Source organism: Alexandromys fortis, unplaced genomic scaffold (assembly GCF_014885135.2).
Source record: "Alexandromys fortis isolate MF-2015 unplaced genomic scaffold, M_Fortis_MF-2015_v1.1 scaffold_23, whole genome shotgun sequence".
Classification (NCBI taxonomy): Eukaryota; Metazoa; Chordata; class Mammalia; order Rodentia; family Cricetidae; genus Alexandromys; species Alexandromys fortis.
In genome coordinates this window covers 3,445,649-3,473,305 of record NW_026067907.1, presented here as the reverse complement: position 1 = coordinate 3,473,305, position 27,657 = coordinate 3,445,649, and the positions used below count along the sequence as shown (strand labels likewise).

General features: G+C 40.1%; 1 protein-coding gene across 6 annotated transcripts in view; it reads right to left on the bottom strand.

The window, feature by feature from the left end:
* Scaf8 (SR-related CTD associated factor 8) overlaps positions 1 to 27,657 on the bottom strand; it is a 186,016-nt gene that overhangs the window by 142,214 nt on the left and 16,145 nt on the right. For all 6 annotated transcript variants that reach the window (XR_007590657.1, XM_050135813.1, XM_050135812.1 and 3 more), the window contains 3 exons: positions 12,760 to 12,843; positions 7,378 to 7,422; positions 729 to 890 (listed from right to left, as the gene is read on the bottom strand). Coding sequence is in view for 5 of the 6 variants with exons in the window: in XM_050135813.1 (XP_049991770.1) it covers positions 729 to 890; positions 7,378 to 7,422; positions 12,760 to 12,843 (291 nt within the window). In the remaining variant the exon portion in view is untranslated. The remainder of the gene's footprint in view (positions 1 to 728; positions 891 to 7,377; positions 7,423 to 12,759; positions 12,844 to 27,657) is intronic.

Below are 27,657 nucleotides of genomic sequence, written 5' to 3'. Positions count from 1 at the left end.
TCTAGGACAGGCTCCAAAGCTACAAAGAAACCCTGTCTCTAAAAATCAAAAAGAAAGGAAGGAAGGAGGGAGGGAGGGAGGGAGGGAGGGAGGGAGGGAGGGAGGGAGGGAGGCAGCAGAAGAGGGTGTTGAATCTTTATATTGGTCTGATAGAGAAGTAAATACTCTTAATAGCTGAGCCATTTCCAGTCCTGCTCACCTACTCATGACCTTTTCCTATTTAAAAACAGAAAAAAACATATCGATATGAAGGAAACATCTCCCTTTATTTTTGGCTCTGAATTCTTTACCTGCTAATTATAGATACACATACTAATATTTGAGTGTTTCTCTTCAGCGCTCACAAAACTATAATAAAAAAATTTAATATGTACTCTTCTATGTACTGCTTGGCAGATCCATGTTCCACAAAACTGAAATAGTAAACACCAACTCAAATACCCACAATCCTCATCTGATGCATGACTAAATGGTCTAATGTAGTTTCAAAATACTTCTGCAGGCAATTTCTTTTACAGAAGTTGCTTCACTAAATTAAAAAGTAGCAAAAGCAACTACATCTTTCTGGTCTATAAATGTTCTAAGAGTGAAAAGGAGTGTGGCTGTAACAGTAATTATATATTAAAACTCAGAATAACTAAGAGTGAATGACAACACAAGATCACACAATAATATAAAAACTATAAGAAAAAGAGAGTAACGTATCCTTTAACAAAGTAATACTGTACCTTGTCATCCCCAGGGCAACGATATAAATTCTGGAAAGTGCTAATGATGTTATTACTAAATCTGGGTGCAAACACATCCTTTTCTTGGCCAAACTGATGCCGGGATTGTCGCACAATGGAGTCAATAACGTACAGTCCAGGTACCTTGTATTCTGGTTTACACTGATGAGAAAAGAGTGGGATAGGGAAGGAAACAAAAAGGTAAAATTCTTGATAGAAAAACATTATAAACCCTATTCAAATAAAAACACTGTTCATGCCATCATGAATAACCAGACTATGCCTAGTTATTAGCATCTGTCTCTAGAATGGCATCTTAAAGAACAGAATCTAGTTTGGCTACTCAATGCATTCAGATCAACTGTCACTCAAATTCCAAACTAGCATTGCATTAACTGGCTAAAAGCAACCTGATGAACAAGACATTATTATAAAAAAATTAATAATCTTAAAAAGCTAGAACAATGAAAACAAAATAAGGAAAAGGCTAGAAAATGCTCTGCAAACATGCACTGGACTCCACCTCAATATAACACTTGTGCATCAGTAAACGAACAAATGACAGATGTAGCATGACAAATATATCCAGGCCAAAGTTTAAAACTACCATCTATAAAGGAGACATGACACTACCACCATAAAAATTCTGGGGAAATTGCCAACACTGAAACATGCAAGTATTTTCATACTATCCCACTGGGTCACTAGCTTTCACCTTACTTGTCTAATTTCTTTTGTGAACTACAAGATTCTCTACTTCTTAGTATAGGGTTTCCAAGCTTATGTACTTAGAATCAAGATTTGTACTCTAAAGCAAGATCCCTAAGAAAACTTGGCTTTCTCTTTCTATTTACACTATTTGCCTGCACATATGGATGTGCACCACATACGTACCAGGTACATGCAAAAGTAAAAAGACAACATCAGATCTCCTGGAAGTTATAAATGGCTGTGAGCTGCCATCAAGGTGCTGGAAATAGAATCCAGGTCCTCTGCAAGAGCAACTTCTCTCAACCACTGAGCCATCTCTCCAGCCCTAAGAAAACTTGCATGTCCACACACGCAGGCCAAAGTCTAACACTGGCACCTGTAGCCGTCGTCAGTCAGAGTTGCACTTCTACTTTCATGTATGAAAAGTAACCATAAAAAAAAAAAACAAAACTAGCCTGGGAAAAACACAAGTGACTGAATCTGCAAATAACTGAATGACAGTGCCGATGGCTAGCCCAGGATACTGTCAAGGTGACACCATGTGGATAGTCTTTTTTATCTGAAAAGTTGGTCTATGAACTGCTCATTTTAGTGCTTCTAATAGCAAAATCTGTAATTTTTGGACTGCATGACAAATATAAAATCTACACTAAGCTTAGTGGATAAGAGCGTTTGGGATTTATCCATGAAGTTTCGAATTCAAATCCCTAGCACCTACAAAAACAGCTGGGTGTGGCAGAATGCACATGTGCTCCGCCACCGCAGCGAAACTATGGGAAGTTACTAACCCTCCTCCTCTTCATTCAGAGGGCCTGGGTCACACCAGTAAGATGCAAGAGATGCTGCACTAGGGAGATACCTCCGTGGAAAAGTGCTTCCTTCCACACAAGAATGAGTTCAACCCCAGCATCTGCAATCCTAGCAGGAGAGAGATGGAGACAAGCAGACCCCTTGGACTCACGAGGCAGGAGCTGGCCTAACCAGCAAGTCCCAGGCCCACTGACAGAACAAGGTGGATGGCTCAAGAGAAATGGTACTTCAAGTTGGCCTCTGATCTCCATATACATGAACACATGCATGTGCACATACACACAATCCCAGCAGAAATAGGGAGGGGGAGGGCAAGAGATGAAAGGTGACCAATCTTCACTGATGTGAAGTGTCACTGAAAGATAATGGGAGAAGATGCCTGACATTAAAAACCTCCAAGAATTCTAGGGGGCAGGGATGGTAAGCACATGCCTTTAATCCCAGCACTCAGGAGGCAGAAAGAGGCTGGAAGTTCTTCATGAGCGCCAAGCCAGCCACAACTACAGTGAGACCCCATGAGACACCACCATGCCCAACACCCCACAGAAACAATCCTAGTGATTGCTAGGGGAGGAGATACACTTCTTCAGTTGAGCCCATTAGTCCACATCCTCTTAAATAACCCTCAGCCATTCTCCCACATGTAACTATAATGAAACCCAGCCAAGTCACCACAAGAGGAGGAGGCATAAGCCTGATGACCTGAGCTTGATCGCTGGGGCCAACATGGTAGGAGACACTGGAGTCCCCTAAACTGTCCTTTGGCCTCCACACATGCATTATAGATAAGTGCTCACTCCAATAATTGTAAAGAAAGTAGGAGGATGTGTTAGGAAGAGAGGGTCCAGGAAGAGTGGGGGAGGGGCAACAGACGGTAACCTAGGGATCAAAGTGCATTATGTGTGAAAATACCATCCATTTCATGTGTAAATAATACATGTTAATGAAAACTCAAAAAAATAATAAGTTTTAGGAATTTGTGTATGTAATACAGCAAGCACTGTGTCACACACTCCTGTAAATGAAAATGTGGGTGGTGTGATTAACCTTGATTGTCAACTTCAGGAGACTGAGACCCACCATGAAAACAGACTTCTCCAATCACACCTCTGAGGGAGTTTCTAGATTAGGTTGAGGTGGGAAGAACACCCCTAAATGGGAGCAACATGGTCCTATGTGGTTCCAGACTGAATAAAAAGGAGGAGAGCAGAGTGCCAGCATTCCTCTCTCTCTGAAACCGTTTCAGACTCCTGCCTCCCGCCTCCCAGCATAGAGGACTGCAAGCTGAAACTGCTGCCTCCCTAGGATGCTGTCTGTCAGATTTGTAATGGCACTTGCTACACTTTATCCACACACATGACTAATAATCAAGGCACCTATAATAGTCAAACTATTAGGCATATTAAGTTTTCTGGATATGCAGAGATATATTTCAGATGGGTAAGTAATCAAACACTTCAAAGACCTACAGAATATAGCATTTAAAATGTTTTAAGAAGTTAGACTTTTCTCAACAGTGAGAGACTCCTGGTTCCTGGCAGCACCAATTACTTCAAGAAGATGATGGGCATTGAAGAAGCTTTTTGTGGAGTTTGCTTTCAATGTGGAAAGGCTAGCCATTTAGCCAAGAAACTGCTCTTGCCTGGACAGCTTGACAATATGCCATTTAAACTGAACATGCAGTATCCATTGGAAAATGATGGTTGAACTTGCCAAAACAAGGTGGGACATTCCTTCAGGGTTCCTGCTTCATGAAAGAGTCTGGCAGACATTCTGTAGGACACGGAAAAAATAACTGCCAAATTTTGCCAAAATAGGGAGGACAGTCCTTCAAATTTCCTGCTTCATTGAGCAATTTGCCAGACACTCTAGGCCTGTAGGCTGAAGATGGAGGGCCCAATGTTACAGATAAACTTTGGGTGACTGTCCAGGCAGCCAGATATCTCTGTCACTTCTAGAGTTTTGGAAGTTGCTTACAATGGACTTCCCTTTTACTTAGGTAATATTGTATCCTTCTGGGATCTTTGATGGAGTTGGTAGATAATTATAATTAGTTTTCCTTAGTTATGATAAAAGATAAACATGAAACTTTAGGCTGACAAAAATAGGATAGATGATAGACTATTTAATTTTGTTATATACAAATAGACTACATATTTTAACTGTAATCCTTGCTTGATAACCGCTTTGTTATATGTAATTTACTATGTTAAAGTTAAAACATTCCTTTCTGATTAGACAGAAAAAAGGAAATGATGTGGGATATCTCTCTGTAAACTATGACTATGTTTATGACTCTTGGTTAATAAAGAAGCTGATTAGGCCAACAGCCAGGCAGAATGGAGCCAGGCAGGAAATCCAAGCAGAAAGACAGGGAGAAAGAAGGTGGAATCAGAGAAACACCAGCAGCCATTGGGGAAGCAAGATGTGAGGTACCAAGACAAGAGCCTCGCGGTAAAATATAAAATAATAGAAATGGATTAATTTACATTGTAAGAGCTAGTTAATAATAAGCCTAAGATAATAGACAAAACAGTTTGTAATTAATATTAAGCCTGAGAGTAATTATTTGGGAACTGGGAGGTGGGAAAGAATCTTCTAATTACACACATGAATCTACAAATACTCTGAAATTAAAATTTTAACTGAAAATAAGCAAAATCAATCTAACCATTACACAATTCATCCTTCAGTCTTTAAACAGGGATAGGGACAAAGTAATTCATACTTCCTCAGACTGGCTTCTTCACATGGACTATGGAACAGCCTTCTCTAGGTCTTTCCAAAATTCTAAAGTATCTTACTTGACCAAACACATTTCTACCCCAAATCCCATCATCAAAAATCCTTCATCTTCCTGAAACCTGAAATGGATTTCTGTGTGTGGCACTAAGGGATCAACCAGGAAATGGGACCCCAGGCTCCTCACCAAATTCATTCCAGCAAGACTCCCCATACATTTCCTGTGTAGTCAAATTTAAGGGTAATGGCGTCAATTTCAGACCTTGTAAAAGATTCTTAAAAGATTTACACTGGTGGAAAAGTTTAGTCACTAACACTGTGCTTTACAGTTTGATTTTCTTTAAAAGTTACTTATCTTTATCTAAACGTCTTAATCCCAAAATAAGATTAACCAATATTTTATGGGAAAAGTATTTTAAAAGGAGGGAAAGGAGGCCGAGAGATGGTTCAGTGTATGCTCTTAAAGCATACACTGCTCTTCCAGAGGACCTGGGTCTGATTCCCAGCACCCATCTGACAGCTCACAATTGTCTATAGCTGTTGTTTGAGGAAATTTGATGTCTTCTTCTGCCCACCATGGCGCACACACACTTACATACATGCAAGCAAAACACCCATACAAATAAAAATAATAAATATAAAAATTATTTTAATTTTTATTTCTTGGTTTTATGAGACATGGTCTCTACATAGCCCTGGCTGTCCTAGAACTCACAGAGATCCTCCTGCCTCTGTCTCCTAAATGATGGGATTAAAGACATGCAGCACCAACCCTGCCTAAATTAATCTTTGTTAAAAGAGAGTCGAGATGAAAAACAGGTTAGATAAATTATTCAAGACAACTGAGTTTAGAGACCCAGTAGTCGTACTTTAATCCCTTCACCTACCATAGTACATAAAAACCTTGCTAAATGTTAATGCCAAGTAAGTAAAGTCTAAGTTCTAAGACGTAATTCTTAAATACACCTGCCAGAAACTGTCATCAACAGAATGTTGATCATAAGTAAGAGTACTAAGAACAATGACCTAGTCACCTAGAATATTAATACAGACTGTAAGTGTGCTGGACAGAGTTATGTCAACTTGGCACAAGTTAAAGTCACCTGAGAGGAGGGAGCCTCAATTAAGAAAATGCCTCCATAAGTCCAAGCTATGAGCCAGCTTATAAGGCATTTTCTGAATTAGTGATTGATGGGGAAGGGTCCAGCCAATTGTATGTGGGGTCAACCCTTGACTGATAATCTTAGGTTCTATAAGAAAGCAGGCTGAGCAAGCCAGAGCAAAGCAGTAAGCAGCACCCCTTCATGGCCTCTGCATTAGCTCCTACTTCCAGGTTCCTGTCCAGGTTGAGTTCCTACCTTGGCTTCCCTCAAAGAACTGTAAGATATATAAGCCTTTCCTCTCTAATCATGGCATTTCATCAGAGCAACAGCAACCCTAACTAAGACAGTATGAAAGACAGCTATTTTCAACTTTATCTGCCTTATTTCCCCTGGATATGATCTACAAAATAAGATGTAGCACTGTTTAATACATTAATGGATCAGACGCAGTGAATGAAGGGAACAAAAGTGGATGGGAGACAATATTTAACCCATATTTTACATAGATACAGAGTTACTTTTTAAGCATACAGTTTAAAATGACTAGTGACAATCTCCTTAAGGCCACACACAACAAATATTTGTAACATTTGAAAAATCAATCATAGTAACTATTTCCAAGAAAGAAATTGAGCAAAAATATCTGCCTACAGGCCACCATTTTCAGACTTATCAACTAGCACTTTCATTTTATTTCTCAATCAAAACCAAAACAACTGGAGCCTTTTTGTCTTGAGAAAGAATGTGACACAGTCCAGATGGGCATCTTCTGGCTAAGACCAACCATGAAGCTAGGTAGTGTCCAGACACTATGCAGCTATGTGCCTGCACAATCCTATGTGACAAAGTGCTGGAGCCGGAATGCAGAGGCACTGGTATGCTAGGCCAGCACCTCACCTGCACAACTACATCTACAACACCTGGGAGCTTCTTTTTAACAGTTCATCAAAACTTAAGCTCAAGCATTTGACTTACAGGAGAACATAAGGGGTCAGAGAATGGATCAGAGGTTAAGAGCACTTGCTGCTCTTGTGGAGGGTCTGGATTCAGTTCTCTGCACAAAAATGGTCACTCACAAGCATCTCTAACTCCAGTTCTAAGGGACCAAGCACACATTTGGTGTAAATACATACATGGAGGTAAAACACTCATACAAAACATTAAAAGTATTCTTTAAAAGTTAAATTACATGCTTAAAAAACATAAATAAAAAATGAAAACACAAGCATCTATATAAAACTACAGCACATTTAGCCTAGTTAGTAAAGAGCACATGTACTTACCTTCTGAATGAATTTCTCAACACTTTGTACCACGTGTTTATAGAACTGTAAGAAAAAAGAAAACGTGATTCCACATGCCTGAAGGGCTCCAAATGTCCATTAAAATAATAAATTTAGACAAAACGTTTGTGATTCGCATAATTCACCTTTACGAAAAACTAGCCATTATACTTAATTCTTTAAAATTCTTTGAAGCACATATGAATTTATGTAAAGATTATTATAAAACTTTCAACATCTTTATAAAAGCACACTTTGACAAAGTGTACTGATAGCAAAATATTGTACACTGGCAAATGTTTTTTCCAGAGAGGAAAATATAACAATGTCCTACAGTATCATTTTAATACCTAAATCAAGGACAATACTAGAAAAAGAAGTAACTCTACCAGCAGTACATTAATAAATATGTTTCAACCTCAGGCAGAGAAGAAGTAATGTATAATATGCTATAAATCATATAAAATGAAATGATCCACTATCAATTGTGAGAACACTTAATGTACAATAAAACATTCAACATAAACCTGAATATAAGTAAAATAGAAATTATAGACAATACAATTTTAATATGTCAATGGTAATACCACTATTAGAACATTTTTTTTGAAGAACTTGAACTATACTTCCATTCTCATAACTTCTGCCCCTTCCTGTGAGACATAAGAACTAAAGCCTTAACACTGAAATGTATACATGGGTTGACTGTAAGCATATTAGCACAAAAGCATTTTATCTAAATGAAATTCATACATGTTACCAACGTACTGTGGTTTGGTTGTTTTCTAAAAAAAAAAAATGTAGGGTCTGGAGAGATGGCTCAGGAGTTTGATTGCTCTTCAAGAGAACCAGGGTTCCATTCCCAGCACCTACAACACAGCTCACACTGCCTGTAACTCCAGTTCCACGGCTTCTAACACCTCATACAAACACACATGCAGGCAAAACACCAGTGACCATAAAATAAAAATAAATTTAATAAAGTGAAGAGAAGGAGGGAGGGGGGAGGGGAGGGAGGGAGGGAGGGAGGGAGGGAGGGAGGGAGGGAGATGTCAATGTTCTTAGGAGATTTATATACACATATATAGGAATCTTTTGGGGGGATTCAAGACAGGGGTCCTCTGTGTAGCTTTGGAGCCTGTCCTGGAACTAGCTCTTGTAGACCAGGCTGGTCTCGAACTCACAGAGATCCGCCTGCCTCTGCCTCCCAAGTGCTGGGATTAAAGGCGTGCGCCACCACCGCCCTATCAAATAAATCAACCAGGAAAAAGAGAAAAAAGTAAAGAAAGAAGAGAAGAGAAGAGGAGAGGAGAGGAGAGGAGAGGAGAGGAGAGGAGAGGAGAGGAGAGGAGGGGAGAGAGAGAGAGAGAGAGAGAGAGAGAGAGAGAGAGAGAGAGAGATATTGAGATTGAGATTTGGTGTGTGTGTGTAAATGATTTTAGCCAAAGGCTATAAAGTGATAACCAAGTAGAAATCAAGCAGATGTGGTAAAAGGTTACTGATAGATCCAAGGGGCAAAAACATAGTGCTTATCACAATATACTACAACCTTTTTCAAAACTAAAGGAGGTAATAATACAAAAACTGCAGTATACTGTAAAAACTGAGTTACTCTCAATTGACAGAAACCCCAATTCAAAACCTACAAACTATACTCTTCTGACATCTGAAAACAGAAAATACTAGAACCTATACTAAGATCAACAAGTTCTGTTCAAATTTTATAAAACATACCAATTCTAATTTTCTATACTAGTACTGATATTAACATACATGTGTGTATATTCTCAGAACCAGGATCCAAAGAATCAGATCACACTGGAGACAGTGCAAACTAAAAGAGAATAAGGTTATGCTAAATTAGGCCTATCAATGTTCTTAAAAATAATAGTAATAATAATTTCCCTTCAGAATTCTCAGGCTTATGTGGGCTTGTTACCATCTTATCTTTAATTTTTTTAAACACAAGATTTTTAACTATAATGGGGTAAGATACTACTTTCTACAATCTACTTCTAAAATTCAAGTACCTTATACACACTGAAGCCCAGTTATTTTCCATGATTCAGTTTCAAATACATAAAGAATCACTAAGAGAAAACAAGTACACTAATTTTTATTTAGAAATCTTTTACCAACTTATATAAGATTCTGCACTCAGTGCATCTAATGCAGTGTCGGGACACCTACTCCACGACGTGGCCATAGCCACACTATCACCTAAGAACAGTACAGAAAATGCTAGTTTCAAAATATAAAAGACTGTTTCTTAGACAGGTGGTGGTAGCACACACCTCTGATCCCAGCATTTGGCAGGCAGACATAAAAGGAGCTCTGTGGGTTCGAGGCCAGCCAGGACTACAAAGCAAGTTCCAGGACTGCCAGAGCTGTTACACAGAGAAACCCTATCTTGAAAACAAAACAAAACAAAAAAACCAGACTGTTTTCAAGGATAGTTTTTTTAAAGGCTTATTTTATTTTCTTTGCATGAGTATTTCCCCTATATGTATGTATGTGACCCAGGTGTATGTTCAATGGTCGTGGCGGGCAGAGGGCACTGAACTTCTTCTAGAACTGGAGATGGCTGTAAGCCAGTTGTGAGACTTGGTGTGGGCACTGGGAACTGAACTCAGGTCCACTCTTCTAACCACTGAGCTTCTCTCAAGATAGAAGAATCTTTTCAAACTGTTTTTATGTAAACGTGGGGGGATTTTGCAGGTGGAAGATTTTCTTTCCACACCTGAGTATACATCAATACCATAAAGCCAAAGTAAATATGTAAAATCTACAAAATGTGTTCCTTTAAAATACTAGAGAGGGGCTGGGAGGACTGTTCAATAGGTAAAGGCTTGTTCTACAAGCCTGAGGGCCTGAGTTCGGATCTCAAGCACCCACATAAAAAGCAAAAAATGATGTGCACACCTGTAATTCCATTGCTGGGGAAGTGGAGACAGGAAGATTCCTGGGTCTTACCAGTTAACCAGCTACCCTAATCAGTCAGCTATAGATTCAGTAAGAAACTACTACTCTCTGTCTGCTTGACACAAGATAATCATCAGCTAGGAAAGAATCTCAATTCAGGAAATACCTCTGTAAATTCAACCTAAAGGCAAACTTGTAGGGCATTTCCTTTAATGACTGATATGGAAGAGCCCAATCCATTATGGCTAGTGCTAACCCAGGCAGGTGGTCCTGAATGGTATAAAGAAAAAAAAAAAAAAAAAAAAAACCCGGCTGAGTAAGCCATGAGTAGCTGCACTCCTCCACGCCTTCTGCTTCAGCTCCTGACCTGGGTCCCTGACTTCCCTCAGTGACAGATTGTGGCCTGAGAGTTGTGAGCTGAAATAAACCCTTTCTTCCCCAGTTTGCTTTTGGTCATGGTGCTTTATTACAGCAACATAAACCCTAAACCCTACCACAACCCATTCAAGACAGGATGACAAAGAACCCAGATCCTTCAGGCATGGGTCACACCTCCAGGAAAAGAAGCAAGACCTGCTGAGGTGATTGCTGAGGGTGGAGCAAAAACAGACTGGATAGAAGAGGAAGGTCACTAGAACTAAAAGGACAGCTGTAACTGACAGGAGTGCACCTGTCCTATTTTGCTAAGAACATGTTTGTGCACACACACACACACACACACACACACACACAGATATTAAGCAGATATTTATGTTTTCTTTATTCTATTTATCTATTATGTAATGCACTATAGATTGAGCTAACAGCTGAAATACTAAGCATACCTCAAGAGACAGTGCTATTCTAAAACACATACTGCACTTGCAGTTTAATGTGGGGGACCGAGGTGGAACTATAACCTGGTCATTGTTTTCATTTGAAATTTAAGCAAGAGGGTGTGTGACTGTGTGTCAATTGACAAAGGATGGCTTAATCTTGGTTGTCAACTTGACTACTGGAATCAACTAAAACCCAAGTTTCAGGGCACACCTATGAGGAATTTTCTTAATCAAATCATTTGAGGTGGTAAAACCCATATAAAAATGCCATGGAAGAAGGAAGCTTTGGCTTTTTTCCTACTTGTCCTCATTCTTACTGGCAAGTTCATCGATCCTGGTGCTGAGGGAATTCATTAGTGTTAAAATCTACTCCTTTGGGACTCCAACATAAACTGCAGACCAGCAGCACTCTAGGAACCTTCCAGTCTCCCGGACTGAACAGAGCTACCTGACCTTTCTGTCATAAGACAGCCATTGTTGGACTACCCAGACCACAACCTGTAAGCCTTTCTAGTAAAAGCTCTTTCAATAAATAAATAGACTCTCCTGTTTCTCTAGGGAGCACTGTATTAACACAGTATTTCCAGTCGCTGTGACAAATATCCTGGAAGCAACTCAACCCAGTTCCAGGAACAGAAGCTTGAGATACTTAAGTCACACTGCATCCACAGTTAAGAAGCAGAGAGGACAAGGGACATGGATCAGTGGCTAAAAGAACTTTCCAAGCAAACTCCAAGGACATGAGTTCAATCCTCACCTCCCAGGTTGGAGGAGGGAAAGCTATCCTCCGAACGCCACACATGCCCACAGCAGGTAAGTGCCCACATTCACAAGCATACCCCACACAGAGTAACAAAAGTTAAAATTTAAAGCAGCAGCAAAAGCCACAAATATGAATGCCTGCTGATACTCAGTTCCCTTTCTCCATTTATACAGCAGGGGAAGAGACCATCGCCCAGAGTGGACAAGCCTGCCCAGCTCAATTAAGGTAATTAGGGAAATTCTCCACAGGCATGCCCCAGGTCCATCTCCCAGGTGATTTTAGATCATGACAAGTTGATAATTTAACACTATCCTTATGTGGGACAATAGTCTTATACTCTGTAAAGTTCTGTCACTTGTACTGGTTAAATAAAATGCTGATTGGCCAGTAGCCAGGCAGGAAGTATAGGCAGAGCGACCAGAACCAGAGAATTCTGGGAAGAGGAAAGGCTCAGTCTACAGTCATCACCCAGACACAGAAAAAGCAAGATGAGAAGACCTTGCTGATAAAAGGTAGCAAGCCACGTGGCTAACACAGACAAGAATAATGGGCTAACTTAAGACGGAAGAATTAATTGATAAGAAGCCTAAACTAATAGGCCAACCAGTTTATGATTAATGTAAGCCTCTGTGTATTTCTTTGGGACTGAATGGCTGCAGGCCCAGGTGGGACAGAAACCTCAGCCAACACTATCCCACAGACTATCTCAAAAAAATAGACTGGAGCACAATGGTAGAAGATGTCTGATAAAACCTTTGGACTCTACATGACCCTTACACATGGCACACGTATATGTACGCGCGCGTACACACACACACACACACACACACACACACAAATAAGAGGTTATTTTATTTAAAGAACAAATTTATTACTCACCTTAATAGCTTTGATGGCTGCCTTTGTAATCTGGGTCATTTTCGCTTTAGAAATGGGTGGTTTATAGTCATTCAGCGAATATAACTGAGAAAAAAGAAAAACAAATGTTAAATATATTACAAGTGCCTATAAGCTATTGTGAAACTACTAGAACATCCATTTTTATATTCTCAATGAAATAAATACACAGGAAGCTTAAAAAAATCTCAACAACACTAATGCATGGAAACGCAAAATTATAACCAGAAATTACCTCACATTTGCTTATTCATAATCAATAAAAAGACCATAAAAACTTAGAATCCTCATACATTGCCAATGTGAAGAGCAAATGGCACAGTAACTTTATAATATACTGAAGAGCTAGCAATGTTGTTCAGCAGGAGAAGGTGAGAGCCTCCAAACCTAACAATCTGCGTTTACTCTCCAAATCCACATGGTAGAAACAGAGAACCAATTCCATCTAACAAACTGTCCTTCCTTAGGATCACTATGGCATGTATATGCCCCACCACACACATGTACATATATGAACACACACCAGATGTAAAAAGAAGAGCATGACAGCTTCTCAAAAAAATTAAAAAATAGTCACCATGTGATCTAGCCAATTCCATTCTCAAGTATACAATAAATATTAAAATTTGTGCCTCTGTTGCAGAGCGTGGTGGCTGACACCTTTAAACCCAGTTTTAGGAAGCAGAAGCAGGCTGATCTCTGTGAGTTTGAGGTCAGTCTGAGATCAGTCTGATCCATCTATACAAGCAAATTCCAGAACAAGTCAACCAGGGCTATATAGTGAGACTCTACCTCAGAAAAGGGGAATAGGGGGAAAGGGGAAAAGGGAACGGGGGACAGGGGGGAAGAGGGAAGGAAGGAGGAAAGGAAAGGAAAGGAAAGGAAAGGAAAGGAAAGGAAAGGAAAGGAAAGGAAAGGAAAGGAAAGGAAAGGAAAGGGGGAAGGAAAGAAAAGGGGAAAGGAAAAAGAAAAGGAAAAGGAAAGGAAAAGGGGGGCATGCACCTGATAATCTGCAAAATTATTGATATAAAATTCAAAGACTCACTGAAAAAGTAGAGACAACCTAAATGACATGAACCAACGACAAAATTGCATTCAATGATCTTAAAAAGAAATTAGGGCCGGGCAGTGGTGGCGCACGCCTTTAATCCCAGCACTCGGGAGGCAGAGGCAGGCGGATCTCTGGGAGTACGAGGCCAGCCTGGTCTACAAGAGCTAGTTCCGGGACGGGCACCAAAGCTACAGAGAAACCCTGTCTCGAAAACCAAAAAAAAAAAAAAAGAAAAAAGGAAAAAGAAATTAGGATATATAGAAATATATGATGTATATTACATGTGAATTTTGGAAATGGGAAGGGAGGTGAGGTATCTTACTAAATTGTTGTTGACCTCAAACTGGCAATCCTTTTGCCTCAGCCTCTTGAGTAGTTAAGATTACAAACATGTGTCACCATTGTGTCTGGCCTTTGAAAATACGATGCTAAGCTAAAGAAAACTGGGGATGTGGCTGAGTGGTAGTACACTTGCCTTAAAATCTTGAGGTACTGGGGTTTGCTCTTTTGGCTTTCTGAGAGGCCCAGTACCCAGCTCCCAAATAAATCACACACACAGGCTTATTCTTAGTTAGGAATGGCTGGCCTTAGCTTGTTTCTTGCCAGCTTTTCTTAAACTGTCTACCTTTTGCCCCTGGGCCTTTTCCTTTTCTTACTTCTGTAGATCTTACTTTCACTTCGTGGCAGGCTGGATGACTGGGCTCTGACATCTTATCCTCCTCTCTTTGTTCTCTCTTGTTCCTGTTCTCCCTCCACTCAGAGTTCTCCTTGTATACTCTTCTGCCTGCCAGCCTCGTCTATCCTTGCTCCTGCCTCTCTACTGGTCATTCAGCTCTTTATTAGGACCATCAAGTATTTTAGACAGGCTAAATAAATAAATAAATAAATCACAGCTTCACAGATTTAAACAAATGTAGCATAAACAAAAGTCACACACCTTACAATAATATTCCCCAACAGAGGACAACTCATGATTAGCAATTCTTTTAAAGACAAAGAAAATACCCTAAAGTTAATTGCAATGATGGTTGCACCATGTGGTGAATATACCCCCAAATGGCCATATTGAGCTGCTGACTTTATATGTGAATTCTAGCTCAGTAAGTCTTTAAAGCCAGGCATTGTGGCACATGTTTCTAATCCCAGCATTTGGGAAACAGAGGTAGGAAGTTCTCTGAGTTTGAAGAAAAGCCTAATCTATGCTCAGTGTGCTAGTGATGTGGGAGTGATTTCTTATTAATAAAGAAACTGCCTAAGCCCCTTGATAGGCCAACCCTTAGGTGGGTGGAGAAAACAGAACAGGATGCTGGGAAAAAGAAGCTGAGTGAGGAGTCGCCATGATTCTCCCGCTCCAGACTGACGCAGGTTAAGATCATCCCTGGTAAGCCAGCTCGTGGGCTACATAGACTATTAGAAATGGGTTAGAACAATATGTAAGAGCTAGCCAATAAGAAACTGGAACTAGCCGGGCCAGGCAGTGTTTAAAAAAATACAGTTTCCGTGTAATTATTTCGGGGCATAACCTAGCCATGCAGGCGGCTGGGTGCCGGGGACGCAGCCCTAAATCAACATGCTAAGCTATCCAAGGATATGCAGTGTAACTTAAAGGAAAAGGAGGGGTGGAAAAGAAAAATAAACCTGGCACACACCTTTAATAACAGCACTTGGGAGACAGAGACAAGTGGAGGATCTCTGTGAGTTTGAGGTCAGTCTGGTAAACAGAGCGAGTTCCAGGACAGGCTCCAAAGCCACAGAGAAACTGTCTTCAAAAACCAAAAACTCAACGTGTCTAAGGTTTCAAGACAATTTGCCCTTCAATCTGTTTTAATAATTCCTCATGGAATGCTCAGAAAGAAAATAATTATAAGAAATGGCAGAAAAATTAGATAATAGAAAACTGGGGTTGAATGAAAACTGACCAATTCCATTGCAGTCTGTGATGCTATGGCGAAGACAGTATTTAAAAGTTTGTTCACTAGACTTTGGCCTAACAAACAGACCACAGTCAAATAGCCATGTCTCACCTGGAGAACAAGTAAATGGATACTGCATGCTCTCCTATGACATTTATAGCTATCTTAAAAATAAAAATAAATAAATAAATTTCTCTTCACCACTACTCAACTTCAATGAGCAGGAACTTCCCTGTGGAGAAAACAAAACTGCAAATGAAGGACTCGCTGTGTGGCCTTCATCAGCATCATGGTCAGTTTTCTCTTGTGCCATGTTTATATCCCCCTGCTCTTAGTACACACTCTTCTCAGTTCCCAGCCACAGGACCCTTAAAATGAGATTTATTCTCTTCTATTCAGAATATTCCCTACCAGGGCCTCTCCAATAGCTAAAGTATACTTTTCCCTAAATGACCTAAGGAGGAAAGGCTTCCATTAACTCCCCACTACCAAGCGTCTCTGTATGTTTTCAGTGTTTCACCATTCACCTTTCAAGCCATTAATTTGTCTGATTACATCTAATATTTTACTTTTCAAGAAGAACTGCTACAAAGCTAATGTGACTAGCACTAATAAACACAGGGTTTAATTCCTTTAATACAATTTAAGGCATTAAGTGGCCACCTATACACCAACTACTTTGCAAACAGAAAGCAACCTAGGATTCTAGTTAAAAATTACAAACAACCCATCTGGGTCAGGACTGCTGCCAAGGGCCATGTCTGCGTCCATGGCCCTACCCATAGCCAGGGTCTACTGATGTCCATGGCTCTGGATACCATCAAAGGCAATGCCAGCGATCTAGGCACCATCTGGGGCCATAAGGGTGGAGCTATTGACAAATGGTATACTGTGTGACACACCACAGCTCCTGACGCTACGAGGATGAATGGAGAAGTGTTGGAAAGATGGAGGAGCAAGTAGGTTTTGGTTTTGGTTTTTAATTAATCGGGGGGGGGGGGGCATGCTGCAGGAGAGAGGGGTAGATATGGAGGAATTAGGAGGTGAGCAGGACTGAGGTATATCATGTGAAATTCCCAAAGAACCAAAGAATTATGCTTAAAAAAATTACAAACAGCCTTTCTTTTCAACGTCCTCTGGGGTACCCACATTTCCATTACAACCATCTGACTAGAATCAGGCCCCAACGATACTAAAAAGGTTGATTGCAAGTGTGGCAGTGGGACTTAAAAGGACAGGCCTGCTGTGAGATAATGTTCATGTACCCTGTAAAGATTTGTCATTTGTATTGATTTAATAAAATGCTCATTGGTCAGTAGTCAGACAGAAAGTATAGGCGAGGCAACCAGAATAGAATTCTGGAAAGGGGAAAGGTGAGAACAGTCGCCACCCAGACACAGAGGGAGCAAGATAAAAATGCCTTACTGAGAAAAGATGCCAAGCCATGTGGCTAAACATAGATAAGAATTATGGATTAATTTAAGCTGTAAGAGTTACTTAGTAATAAGCTTGAGCAAAAGTCCAAAGTTTATAATTAATGTAAGCCTCTGTGTGTTTATTTGGGACTGAACAGCTGTGGGACTAGGTGGGACAGAACTTCCATCTACAGAAGCCTAGTGGGAGATCCTCAAATAATATGGAGGCAATAGCCACAGAATAAACTTGTTCTCCAGCCTGAACCTGGCTTCACTGGTCTCTCTGCCTCATGTGATCACAGGCACACAGTAAATGCTCCTGCTGCCAATGGAGGTCCTCACCTGACAAAACCCACTGCAAGTATCACATTCCAGAACTGCCAAAAGGATAAGCTAAAAGGACTCTTTTGTACCAAGCATTTCATTATAATGGCAAAATGCTAGTAAGGCCACACTGTTTCTACTATATCACTTCTGTTCAGGTCTATTCTTGTAGCAAGACACCAATAAACTGTATTTGACCCCCCCCCCCCAAAAAAACTGTATGATAAAAGAACTTAGAGCAAAAGTCAACCCTTGAATTTGAATAGTATCTGAATCCAAGATGGTCTTTCCTCTTTTTGATAAACACTGTACTCTCACACCAGACAACATTCTTCTACCCTCATATGTACTGAATGAAACTCATCACTCAATTTTAACAAAATGTTTTCAAACTATGTCAAACAAAACTTTCAAAAAACATTTTAGTGTCCTTGCCAATTTGATCAATACTCAATTAATCCTATGGCTTTGGCAGAATCTAAGAGAACTTACAGGTCCTAAACCAGAACCACCAACAGACATGTGGCTGTACATCAGCGCAGTGTGCCTTCAAGGCTGCTGAATCTTTGACCAAATGCATTAAAGTATAAATCAAAAGTCAAGAGTAGCTAATTCTAGGGCTGGAGAAATGGCTCAGAGAGTAAGAGCACTGGATGCTCTTCCAGAGGTCCCGAGTTCAATTCCCAGCAACTACATGGTGGCTCACAATCATCTATAATGTAATGAGACCTGGTACCTACTGGCCAGCAGTATGCTTAATAAATAAATCTTTTATTAAAAAGGGGGGGTGAGTTGTTTTTTTTTTTAAAGAGTAGCTAATTCTTTTCCCAAAATAACCCCTTGGGGCTTTAAAAATAAATTTGTATCTCTGAACTCTCCAAGACACGAGAAACCTCACAAAAGTTCCTGCCAATATGATCTTGACACTTTCAAGGCTGTGAGTAGACTAGACACAACCACTTCTTCCTCCTATTCAGAAGACAATGACTTTCACAATGAAGAAAAAAAGGGAGAAGTAACAGATAACTGATGTCATCTGCTTTTAGAAAATGGAAAAGGGTTGGTAACTGATAAGACAAGGAAAGCACAGCCCTAGTACACACATAAGACACAGCCACTGTATAAAATACATTCTTTCAGGGCTCACTACCCAAGACCAAGATCTGAGAGAGTGCATAAGCAGTAACTGTGAAAAAATGCCCCGCCTACTACTGCAACAATTATTAATGTCTAAAACTCAACTGACAGTGGTATTAAACTTTATTTAAAGGCTTAATGACCTTAAGGGTTAACAAGAGAAAAACAGTGGTCTTGGGGGTGGGGGGGGGGGGAAATCAAGCAAAGTCAGAGACTTCAAAATCATTTAAAAATTGAATTTCATTATTTTCATTCTAGTCCACTTGTGCATACATCATTTCCACAGTTCACCTTCTCCTAAATTCTTAGATTGAAGTCGCAACCTTTACTATGTATTTTGAAGGAGGTGATTGAATGATATCATATAGACAGACTAACAGGATTACTGTCTTTCAAAAACTAGATAGCTCAGCTTTTGCTCTCATACATATCCACATTCTTTCTGCACCCCACCCCTCCCTTCCTCTGTGAGAAGGCAAGTATCCATCAGACAGAAACAGTTTCTTCTGGGAACTCAATGGTCAGCACCTGAAGCCTTGACTATAGCCTCAAGAACTATAAAGAAAAAAAAATTTAGTTGTTTAAGACACTATTAAAAAAATGGGTTAGATGAAACTTTCCTACCATTTATAAACATGTTATTGTTCAATTAGAGCATTGGGAAAATAAAATACATTCATAGCTGTAAAGCACTTATGTCCTCCAAACTGAACATTCATTCTTCCCAGTAAAGGAGGAAGAGGGACTCTCACATTCAGGAAACTCAACAGGCAAGATTCACACAAGAAGCTCAGGAAGTTCATGAAACCTAACAGATAAAGAAAGCTCTAAAATACGGGTTTCATGAGCTGGCACCCATGCTGGATGGGTCTTTCAATACTGAGGTTACCTGTGAGTCATCTGTGCTACTGGAACTAACCCTAATAAATACTGGTTCATCCAGCTAGATAGGTAGAACCGTGTCTTTAGTTTGTCATCAGTGCCTATCTAGGATAAAGGCATGTTTTGTACACTTCTCCCCAGGAATGATCACACAAAGAAACTGGTACCCAAACATGAACTAACATAACCAAAGTGAGGCTAATATAAGCAAATCTTGGCCAATCTTGATGTGGGATTCCCCTCTGTATGTTGTGAATATCATTGGTTAATGAAGAAACTGCTTTAGGCCTACTGCAGCACAGAGTAGGTCAAGGTGTCAGTTCCAAGCAGATAGAGAAAAGAGTAGGCAGAGTCAAAGGGAAGACATGTAGCCGCTGCAGGAGACAGACACCGGACAAAACTTTACTGGTAGGCCACAACCACGTGGCAATACACAGATTAATAGAAATGGGTTAATTTAAGATATAAAAGCTAGCCAAGAAGTATGAGCTAATAGTCCAAGCAGTGTTGTAATAATACAGTTTCTGTGTGACTATTTCAGATCTGAGCGACAGGGAAACAAACGAGCAACTTCTGTTTACACAATCTGTCTGAGGATGAAGAATTCATGGGGGCAATCCCAATATGACTACTTTTTCCCAGGATGTGGTAAAGGATGGATGGTGTGCCTCCTTGTAGTGACAGCTGTGTGTGTCCTGTGGTAATAATATATAGAATCCAGGTGGAGCCATTTGAGTAGAGCACCTTTTGGAAAAGGGGAGGATGTTCCAATAGCCACTGTCTACATAGTATGGGACAGCATACTTCCTTGATGAATGGTATCCCACACATTATGAAAGTCTTAACTGACTGGAGAATGTAGTACAAGCCCTGAAGTATTGCATAGGAGAACCAATCATAAGCAAGCTACAGAGGCAAGTTATGTGGTCTTTGCTTTGGGCCATACAACATTCAACTGAGGCTCATCTTCCAGTCTACAAAGAACAAACTCTATAAGAAAGAAATTACAGGGCTGGAGAAATGGCTCAGCAGTTAAGAGCACTGACTGGGGGTTCAATTCCCAGCACCCACACGGCAGTTTATAACTGTCAGTAACTCCAGTTCCAGGTGACCCGATACCTTCACAAATACATACATACAGGGAAAACAACAATGCACATAAAAATAAATTACTATAACAAAGAAAGGAATTACAAAAATAAAAAAAAAATGGATGCTATCCTATTCTCTATATTGGCCTCTAATTTAGCATACACATGCACGCACACACTCAAGAAAAATAAGGAAGGATGACATGAAGATGTTGGTCTGCTGTTCGTTATGCTGGTGAGACACTAACGAAATACCAATCATTATCTGCCCTTAAAAACCCTTTACCAGACAGAAAGATTTGTAACCTGGGGCAAAATTAAATAGTGAAGGCGAAATAGAACAGAAGATATTCCTAGGGGTTAGAGAGATGATTTCTGTGTAAAGATGCTTGTTAAAGAGTCTAGCAACTGAAGTTTGGTATCTAGAATCCACATAAGGTGGAAGCAGAGAACTGAGTCCATAAAATCAGCCTCTAACCTGCACACACATACCATACCACATGCACCCCCACCCTCACAAACACACACACACACATCATGCACATACGCAAACTAAATAAATATTTTTAATTAAAAAAAAGAAGATACTTCTCAGGTTTGACCTTTTCTACAGAATGAACAAATCCAAGAATCAGTATACAGATGAGGGCCTTAACAATGAACCAGTACAGAAACGATGATAAACAAGTAATATACTCCATCTAAACTGCTTCAATTGGAAAGACTTTTAAATAAGAAATGAAAACAACTCCCCACAGTCTAGTTCATGAGGCTATGAGCCATAGGAATAGATAAGATCAGTCTGAGTGCCAGGGGAATGGAGAAACCAGACAGCACCTAGCTGTCTGTCCTTGAGACAAAGGCAGCACAATCTGAGGCAATGTAACAGAAATCAATCCCTGATAGACTGCCTGTTAAGATCCACATAAATATAAGCGGGAAGCAAAAGACAGCATTAATGAGGAATACTGGGTGTGTGAGAGGCAGTGCTTAATTCCAATTCACCAGGCCCAAAGGACTGTTCACAAGGAGGCAGGAAGAAGCTAGAGCAGCTGGTATTCACAACTGGCATGGGGACTTCAGCACCATCAATGAGCCATGTGGGAACAGGTATGTGGATGGGACTGACTTCAGAGATGTAAATAAAGTTCAGAGGCTGCTCCAGCACTCAAGACATGATACCACAAGGGCAAGCAAAAGGGTCTATCTATCCAGTTCACTTGATGGTAAATGTGACTAGATACATGTGAAAGGAAAGTACTAAGAAATGTCAGAAAACCCAATGTTGCATTTGTCTCCGGAAGGCCAAACACTTCGCCAAAAGGTTAAAGAGATGACAGAATAGTACAAAGTTGTTTTTTTTTTAAGGGGAGGGGGTAGGAATTAGTATCCTAGAGTAAATTACTACTGTGGGGTAGAAACTGTTCATCCACCCACTGACCTTTGCAGTCAGCTGTGGTCAATGGAAAGGCAGTGGCCTCAAAACCAGCCCAGAGGTTACAAGAAATCAGCTACAATGGCAGTCAAGGTAGGCAAAAATGTGGTCCTGCTTCCCCTGGTCCCTAGCCTGGTCAAGTACACAACTCCACTGAGCCTGTGGGGTGGAAGTGCAGAGCACCCCTGGAAGCACCCTAGGATGGAGAATCAGGATGGTTCACGGACCACATTATCAAACCTCATCACTGCTCTTCTGCCAGAACAAGGATACAATCTTTTCAGGCTGCACTGGAACTTGCTAAGTGATCTTTTTAATATTATGCTAAGTGATAAATCCTAAAACCAATGGATACTTCCTCAAAAAGGACAATCCTGGATGGGCAAAGATCCTGCTCACTCTTTGTAAGACGATCTCATTATGTAAAACCAACTGTTGGGTATCCGAGATTTAGAAAACTGAAAAAAAAGTTAATTTAAATAAATGCACCCTACTTAAAGAAGGAAAAAGAAAAAAGAAAAAACATTGACAGAAGCTGTAAGGTTATTAAATGAAAATCCCTGAGCCCACAGTAACTCCACCCCTATGAGTTCTTGGTCCGGGAGGTCCCCATATCCTATATCTAAATCAAAAAGACTATGGCCCTTGGTGCTGGTTGTTTCCACAAATTAGATGGCAAGTCCTTTTTTGCTAGGACAGCACAGATTTTGGTTGCAGAACTAGGGGAAATCCAACTACTAATGAGCTGGACATGTCCTGCCCTGTTCACTGAATCTCTGAAAGACACTCCACAATTTGGTGTGCAAAAACTGTCGCCAACAGTCCTGCTGGATTATAGATTCTGACGACATATCATCCATCATGTATGTGCAGGAATAATGGTGATAGATGAGGTCCCTATTTTCTGTTTGACTTTAAAATTATCTTCCCTTGAGGAAACCGTATTTGATACTCTAAGTCAAGATAAAAATCTGTGGCTGGAGCTATCCAAGGCTTCAAAAGGAGACTAACTGCTACAGATGTAATGTGCCTGTCAAACTATCTTCTAGACATCTGTGTGTACTCCTCAGCTGCGGATGCTGTTGCTCCTGCTCAGGAAGGCTATTCTTCTTTGCAGTGGGCAGTGGCTACTGTAGAAACTCATAACCATTCATACTAAAATAACCTCTGCTGTGGTACAATGGCCCAATGTAAGCCATAAGGATGGGTTAAACAGACATGTAAATTACCCCTTTCTAAGCTCAGAGCATCACAAAAGAAGGGGCAGATAAATACTGTGAGGTAGAGGGAAAATGGAGTGCTGTGAATACATTTCTTCACATTAGAACATTGCCCCTGGAGAGCTGAGGGTGGCTCACCCCACAAAGATACAGAGAGCTCTTGAAACTTTTAAAACTCAGGGAATACTAGAATTCCAGAGTTGAATCATCTTGCCTGGTTCCCACAGCTTTAAAGAGTTATTAGTGTAATATACAAAAACTCATACATTGCACACTTCAACAGATGAAAAGTATAGTGTGGATGTCTCAATAAAGCTGTTGTCTAAAAACAAAAAGTGAGGCACGGTAGTGCACATCTTTAATCTCAGCTCTTGGGAGGCAGAGGCAGGGGGATCTCTGAGTTTGAAGTCACTGAGTCTGATCTACACAGGAGATCCAGGGCTACATACACAGAGAAACCCTGTCTTGAAAAAAAAAGAAAAAGAAAAAACCCACAAAGGCTTCAAAAAGCTACAAACAGCACAAGGCTCCTCCCAAATTAGGAGAGAAGTTAAGCAACTAGAGGGAGAAAACTGGTGGGGCAACCTGCAAGTTAGGCTGGCAGCTGCAAGGATGCAGCTGTCAACCATGCTGGGGTAAACCTTTCAGTGACGCAGCTGTCTCTAAGTCACCATGCTCCTGTGAGGGACCTCATTAAGCTCAGGGTCACTAAGGCCACACTTGGATACAGTTCTTTCTCCAACCTCCCATCAGGTGCCTCACCTGAGGGGAGCAGACATCAGCTTGGAATATTTTGGAAACAGGACACAGAAAAAAAGTGACTGAACTGTCTTCGAAGTTTCCTGCTTCGTGGAAATGTCTGCTGGATACTATGGGCCTGTAGGCTGAAGATGGATGCCCCAACGGTACAGAGGAACTTTGGGTGACTGTCCAGGCAATGAGATGTCTCTGTCATTTCTAGAGTTTTGGAAGTTGCTTGATTACTTAGGTAATATTATATCCTTCTGGAGTCTTTGATGGAGTTGAAGAATGCTTAGTTATAGTTTTCCTTAATTATGATAAAAGATAAAATAGATATAAATATTGTGACTGTAATTCTTGCTTGATAACTGTTTTGTTATATGTAATTTTACTATGTGAAAGTTAAAAACTTCCTTTTTGTTTAAATAGAAAAAGGGGAAATGGTGTAGGTGGGTCATCTGTCTATGTGTTACTTTTATTGGTTAAATAAAGAGACAGCCTTGGCTTTTGATAGGGCAGCAGCTTAGATAGGTGGAGTAGACAGAATTCTGGGAGGAAGAAGGCAGTGTGGCAGACGCCATGGCTCTCAGGCCCGAGACAGACATAGGCTAGAATCTTGTCAGTAAGCCACAATCATATGGTGATACACAGATTTATTAGAAATGGGTTAATTAAGATGTGAGAATTAGCCAATAAGAGATTAGAAGTAATGGGCCAGGCAGTGTTTAAACGAATACAGTGTCCGTGTAATTATTTCAGGTAAAGCTAGCTGGGCGGCGGGACGTAGCTGCGGATGTAGGCAGCTCACCTCATCACTACACTGGGGTAAAAAAGTTACCAGAGGGGAAAGATGCGAGCTGCCAGCTGGAACCTTGCAGATAGGCCACAAGCCTCGTGGTAAAATATAAAATAATGGAAATGGGTTAATTCTAGAGGTAAGAGCTAGCTAGTAATATGCTTAAGTGATTGGCCAAGCAATGGTTTAAATAATTAGTGATTATTTCTAGTCTGGGTAGCCAGGAATGAACAAGCGGCCTCCTACAACAATAAATAACTTTTCTTAGTTATAAAAGAATGCTTATGATTCTTTTCCTAAAACATATTTTAATTACATTATTTATGTATGAGTTTGTGTACACATGCCAAATGGACGTCGGAGGACAACTGCAAGAACAGGTTCTCTCCTGCCATATGGATCAGATCCTCTGGATTGACACCAAGTGGATTTATCCACTGAGCCATCTCCCTGACTGACCTTTATTTTCCAATTCAAGATATTTTAATACAGAAAATATGGACTATTTTAAAAACCACAAAAGAAGGAAAAAATAAATTATGTATAATCTCACAATTCATCACTCATTCAAAACCTACTCACTGAAACCAGACAGTAGGAATGTAAGACAAGGCCATGAGGTCTGCCATTAAATTCACGTTTCTAGAGCAGCACAACAGTGCAGTAACAGTAAGAGCATACAGAAGAGTATGAAATAATGTACAACTTTCTCAGAATAAAAAAAAATCTAAAACATTTTTTGAAGTACAAAATATCAAGAAAGGGAAACATTTGTTTTCCTAACATTATAACCTTTATAGCTTTAGTAGGACCTGGTGTTTACCATGTGTGACACCTGGGTGCACAATCCCCAGCACCAAAAATTACAAATCAAAGCAGTTATCAACACCATTACAGCACCATGAAGTCTGGTATGTTTCCCAGTCCTTCCTGTGGGCTATAAGCATTCTCATGTGGATAGTAATTAAATTAACAATATCCTACTTTTCAAGTACAGTAACTGCCTAAAAATAACATTAGTTGGGGCTGGAGAGATGGCTCAGAGGTTAAGAGCATTGCCTGCTCTTCCAAAGGTCCTGAGTTCAATTCCCAGCAACCACATGGTGGCTCACAACCATCTGTAATGGGGTCTGGTGCCCTCTTCTGGCCTGCAGGCATACACACAGACAGAACACTGTATAGATAATAAATAAAATTAAAAAAAAGAATAATATTAGTTTTTGAATACTATTTGAAAGGAAAATATTTTAGAATCTAAGTTCAAAATTGTATTTGCAGCAAAAATAATAGTCAACATTCCCTATAAACAAACATTATTTAAAGAACTATACTTAAGCCACAAAGTTGTGTATAGAGGTCCTTTCATGTCAAATTGTTGGAATGGGAGAGCTAAAAATATTATTAAGAAGTACACATTTCAGGTCAAGATTGATAGGTCACAAACACATGTCCCCTTCTGCAGCCCCTCCCTGTTGGCAACTGAAAAAACCCAGGACTAAACAAAATTATCCAATGACTCAAAAGTATAAAAGCAGGCCAACTGAAGATGAGTGTCAAGCCTCAATGCTGTGTGGTGCTGGTATGAGGAGGCTTTAGAGAGCAGGTAAATTCCAGAGCACTGGGTACTCCGCCATCAGGCTGAGCCCAGTGCTGGCAGAAACTGAAGAACTGTGCAGCCAACAAAAGCAAAGCAGCCAGTAGAAACCTGCCCTGTATCCAACCAGAACAGCAGAGAAAAAGGCACTAGGGAGATGGTAAGGAGGAGTGGGGGGAAAGCAAAGAGAGACTTTTCCTTCCCCTTCTCCTGCTTCCTTTTTAACTGGAAGGCAGCTCCGTTTACAGCATGAGCATCAACCCAGAAGCACAAGGAAAAGGAGACTGCATTATCTAAGAAACGGAAGGTGTGAGGCCGTCCTGTTTCATTGTTTTTCTTTACTTCAATCATAGCAGGTAACTTTCTGAACAGAAAAACAGAAGAGTCATAAAATCTGGAGACTGTGGGAATCCCAGTGTGAACAGGGGACACTCTTCTGTGTATTAACTAACAAGTCCTAGGCTCATTCTGGACTGTGCCTCCATAAAGACTTCTGAAGAAGGAAGGCAAAAGTTGAGACTAAAATACCTGTCAACTATTAGCCAACTTTTAGACTACATCAAGCAAAATGTGTGCTAGGTACATTCAAGGGACAAAGCAGATGGCTTGCAAACAGACACTGAATGCGTGCGCATGCAAAAAAAAGACAATTAAATATTAATCACAAAAGGACAATTACACTAGAGTCATCAAGAAACTTTAAAGAAAATAGGAAAAATAAATGCCTGCGCTCCAGTAAATAACACCACACCTTTGTTTCTGCCAGCAACCCTAATTAAACTGAGTAGGCCATTAAATATGAGGGGGCATGAGAGAGACTTGTTAGGAAGAAAAGGAGGTTCAGAGGAAGTGGTAGAGGGTAGCAGGTATTGTAATGAATGAGTATGATCAAAATATACTATCTACGTGACTGAAACTATCAAAGAAATCAACTTTTAACAAATACTTTAAAGAAATTACATAGTAAGGACACTTATGAACCCTGGAAATAAATACACATACAAGTTTTCAGCACAGAAAAAGAAACTAAGGGAAAAAAAAGCAAAATGGTCATTTTATACACAACTTTAACACCCAGGAGAAGTTGGCAGTATGACACTAAATGTAAGAGTCAAAAAATTCTTCTACTGACTCAACACACTTAACAGGCCATAATCACAATCGCTTTCTTATCAGCATTATAGATGATACAAAAAATTGAAAATAAGCCCCCTCAATAAAAAAGAAAAAATAACTTACATGGCCAAGAAAAGACATTTAATAGAATAAGATATACTGCTA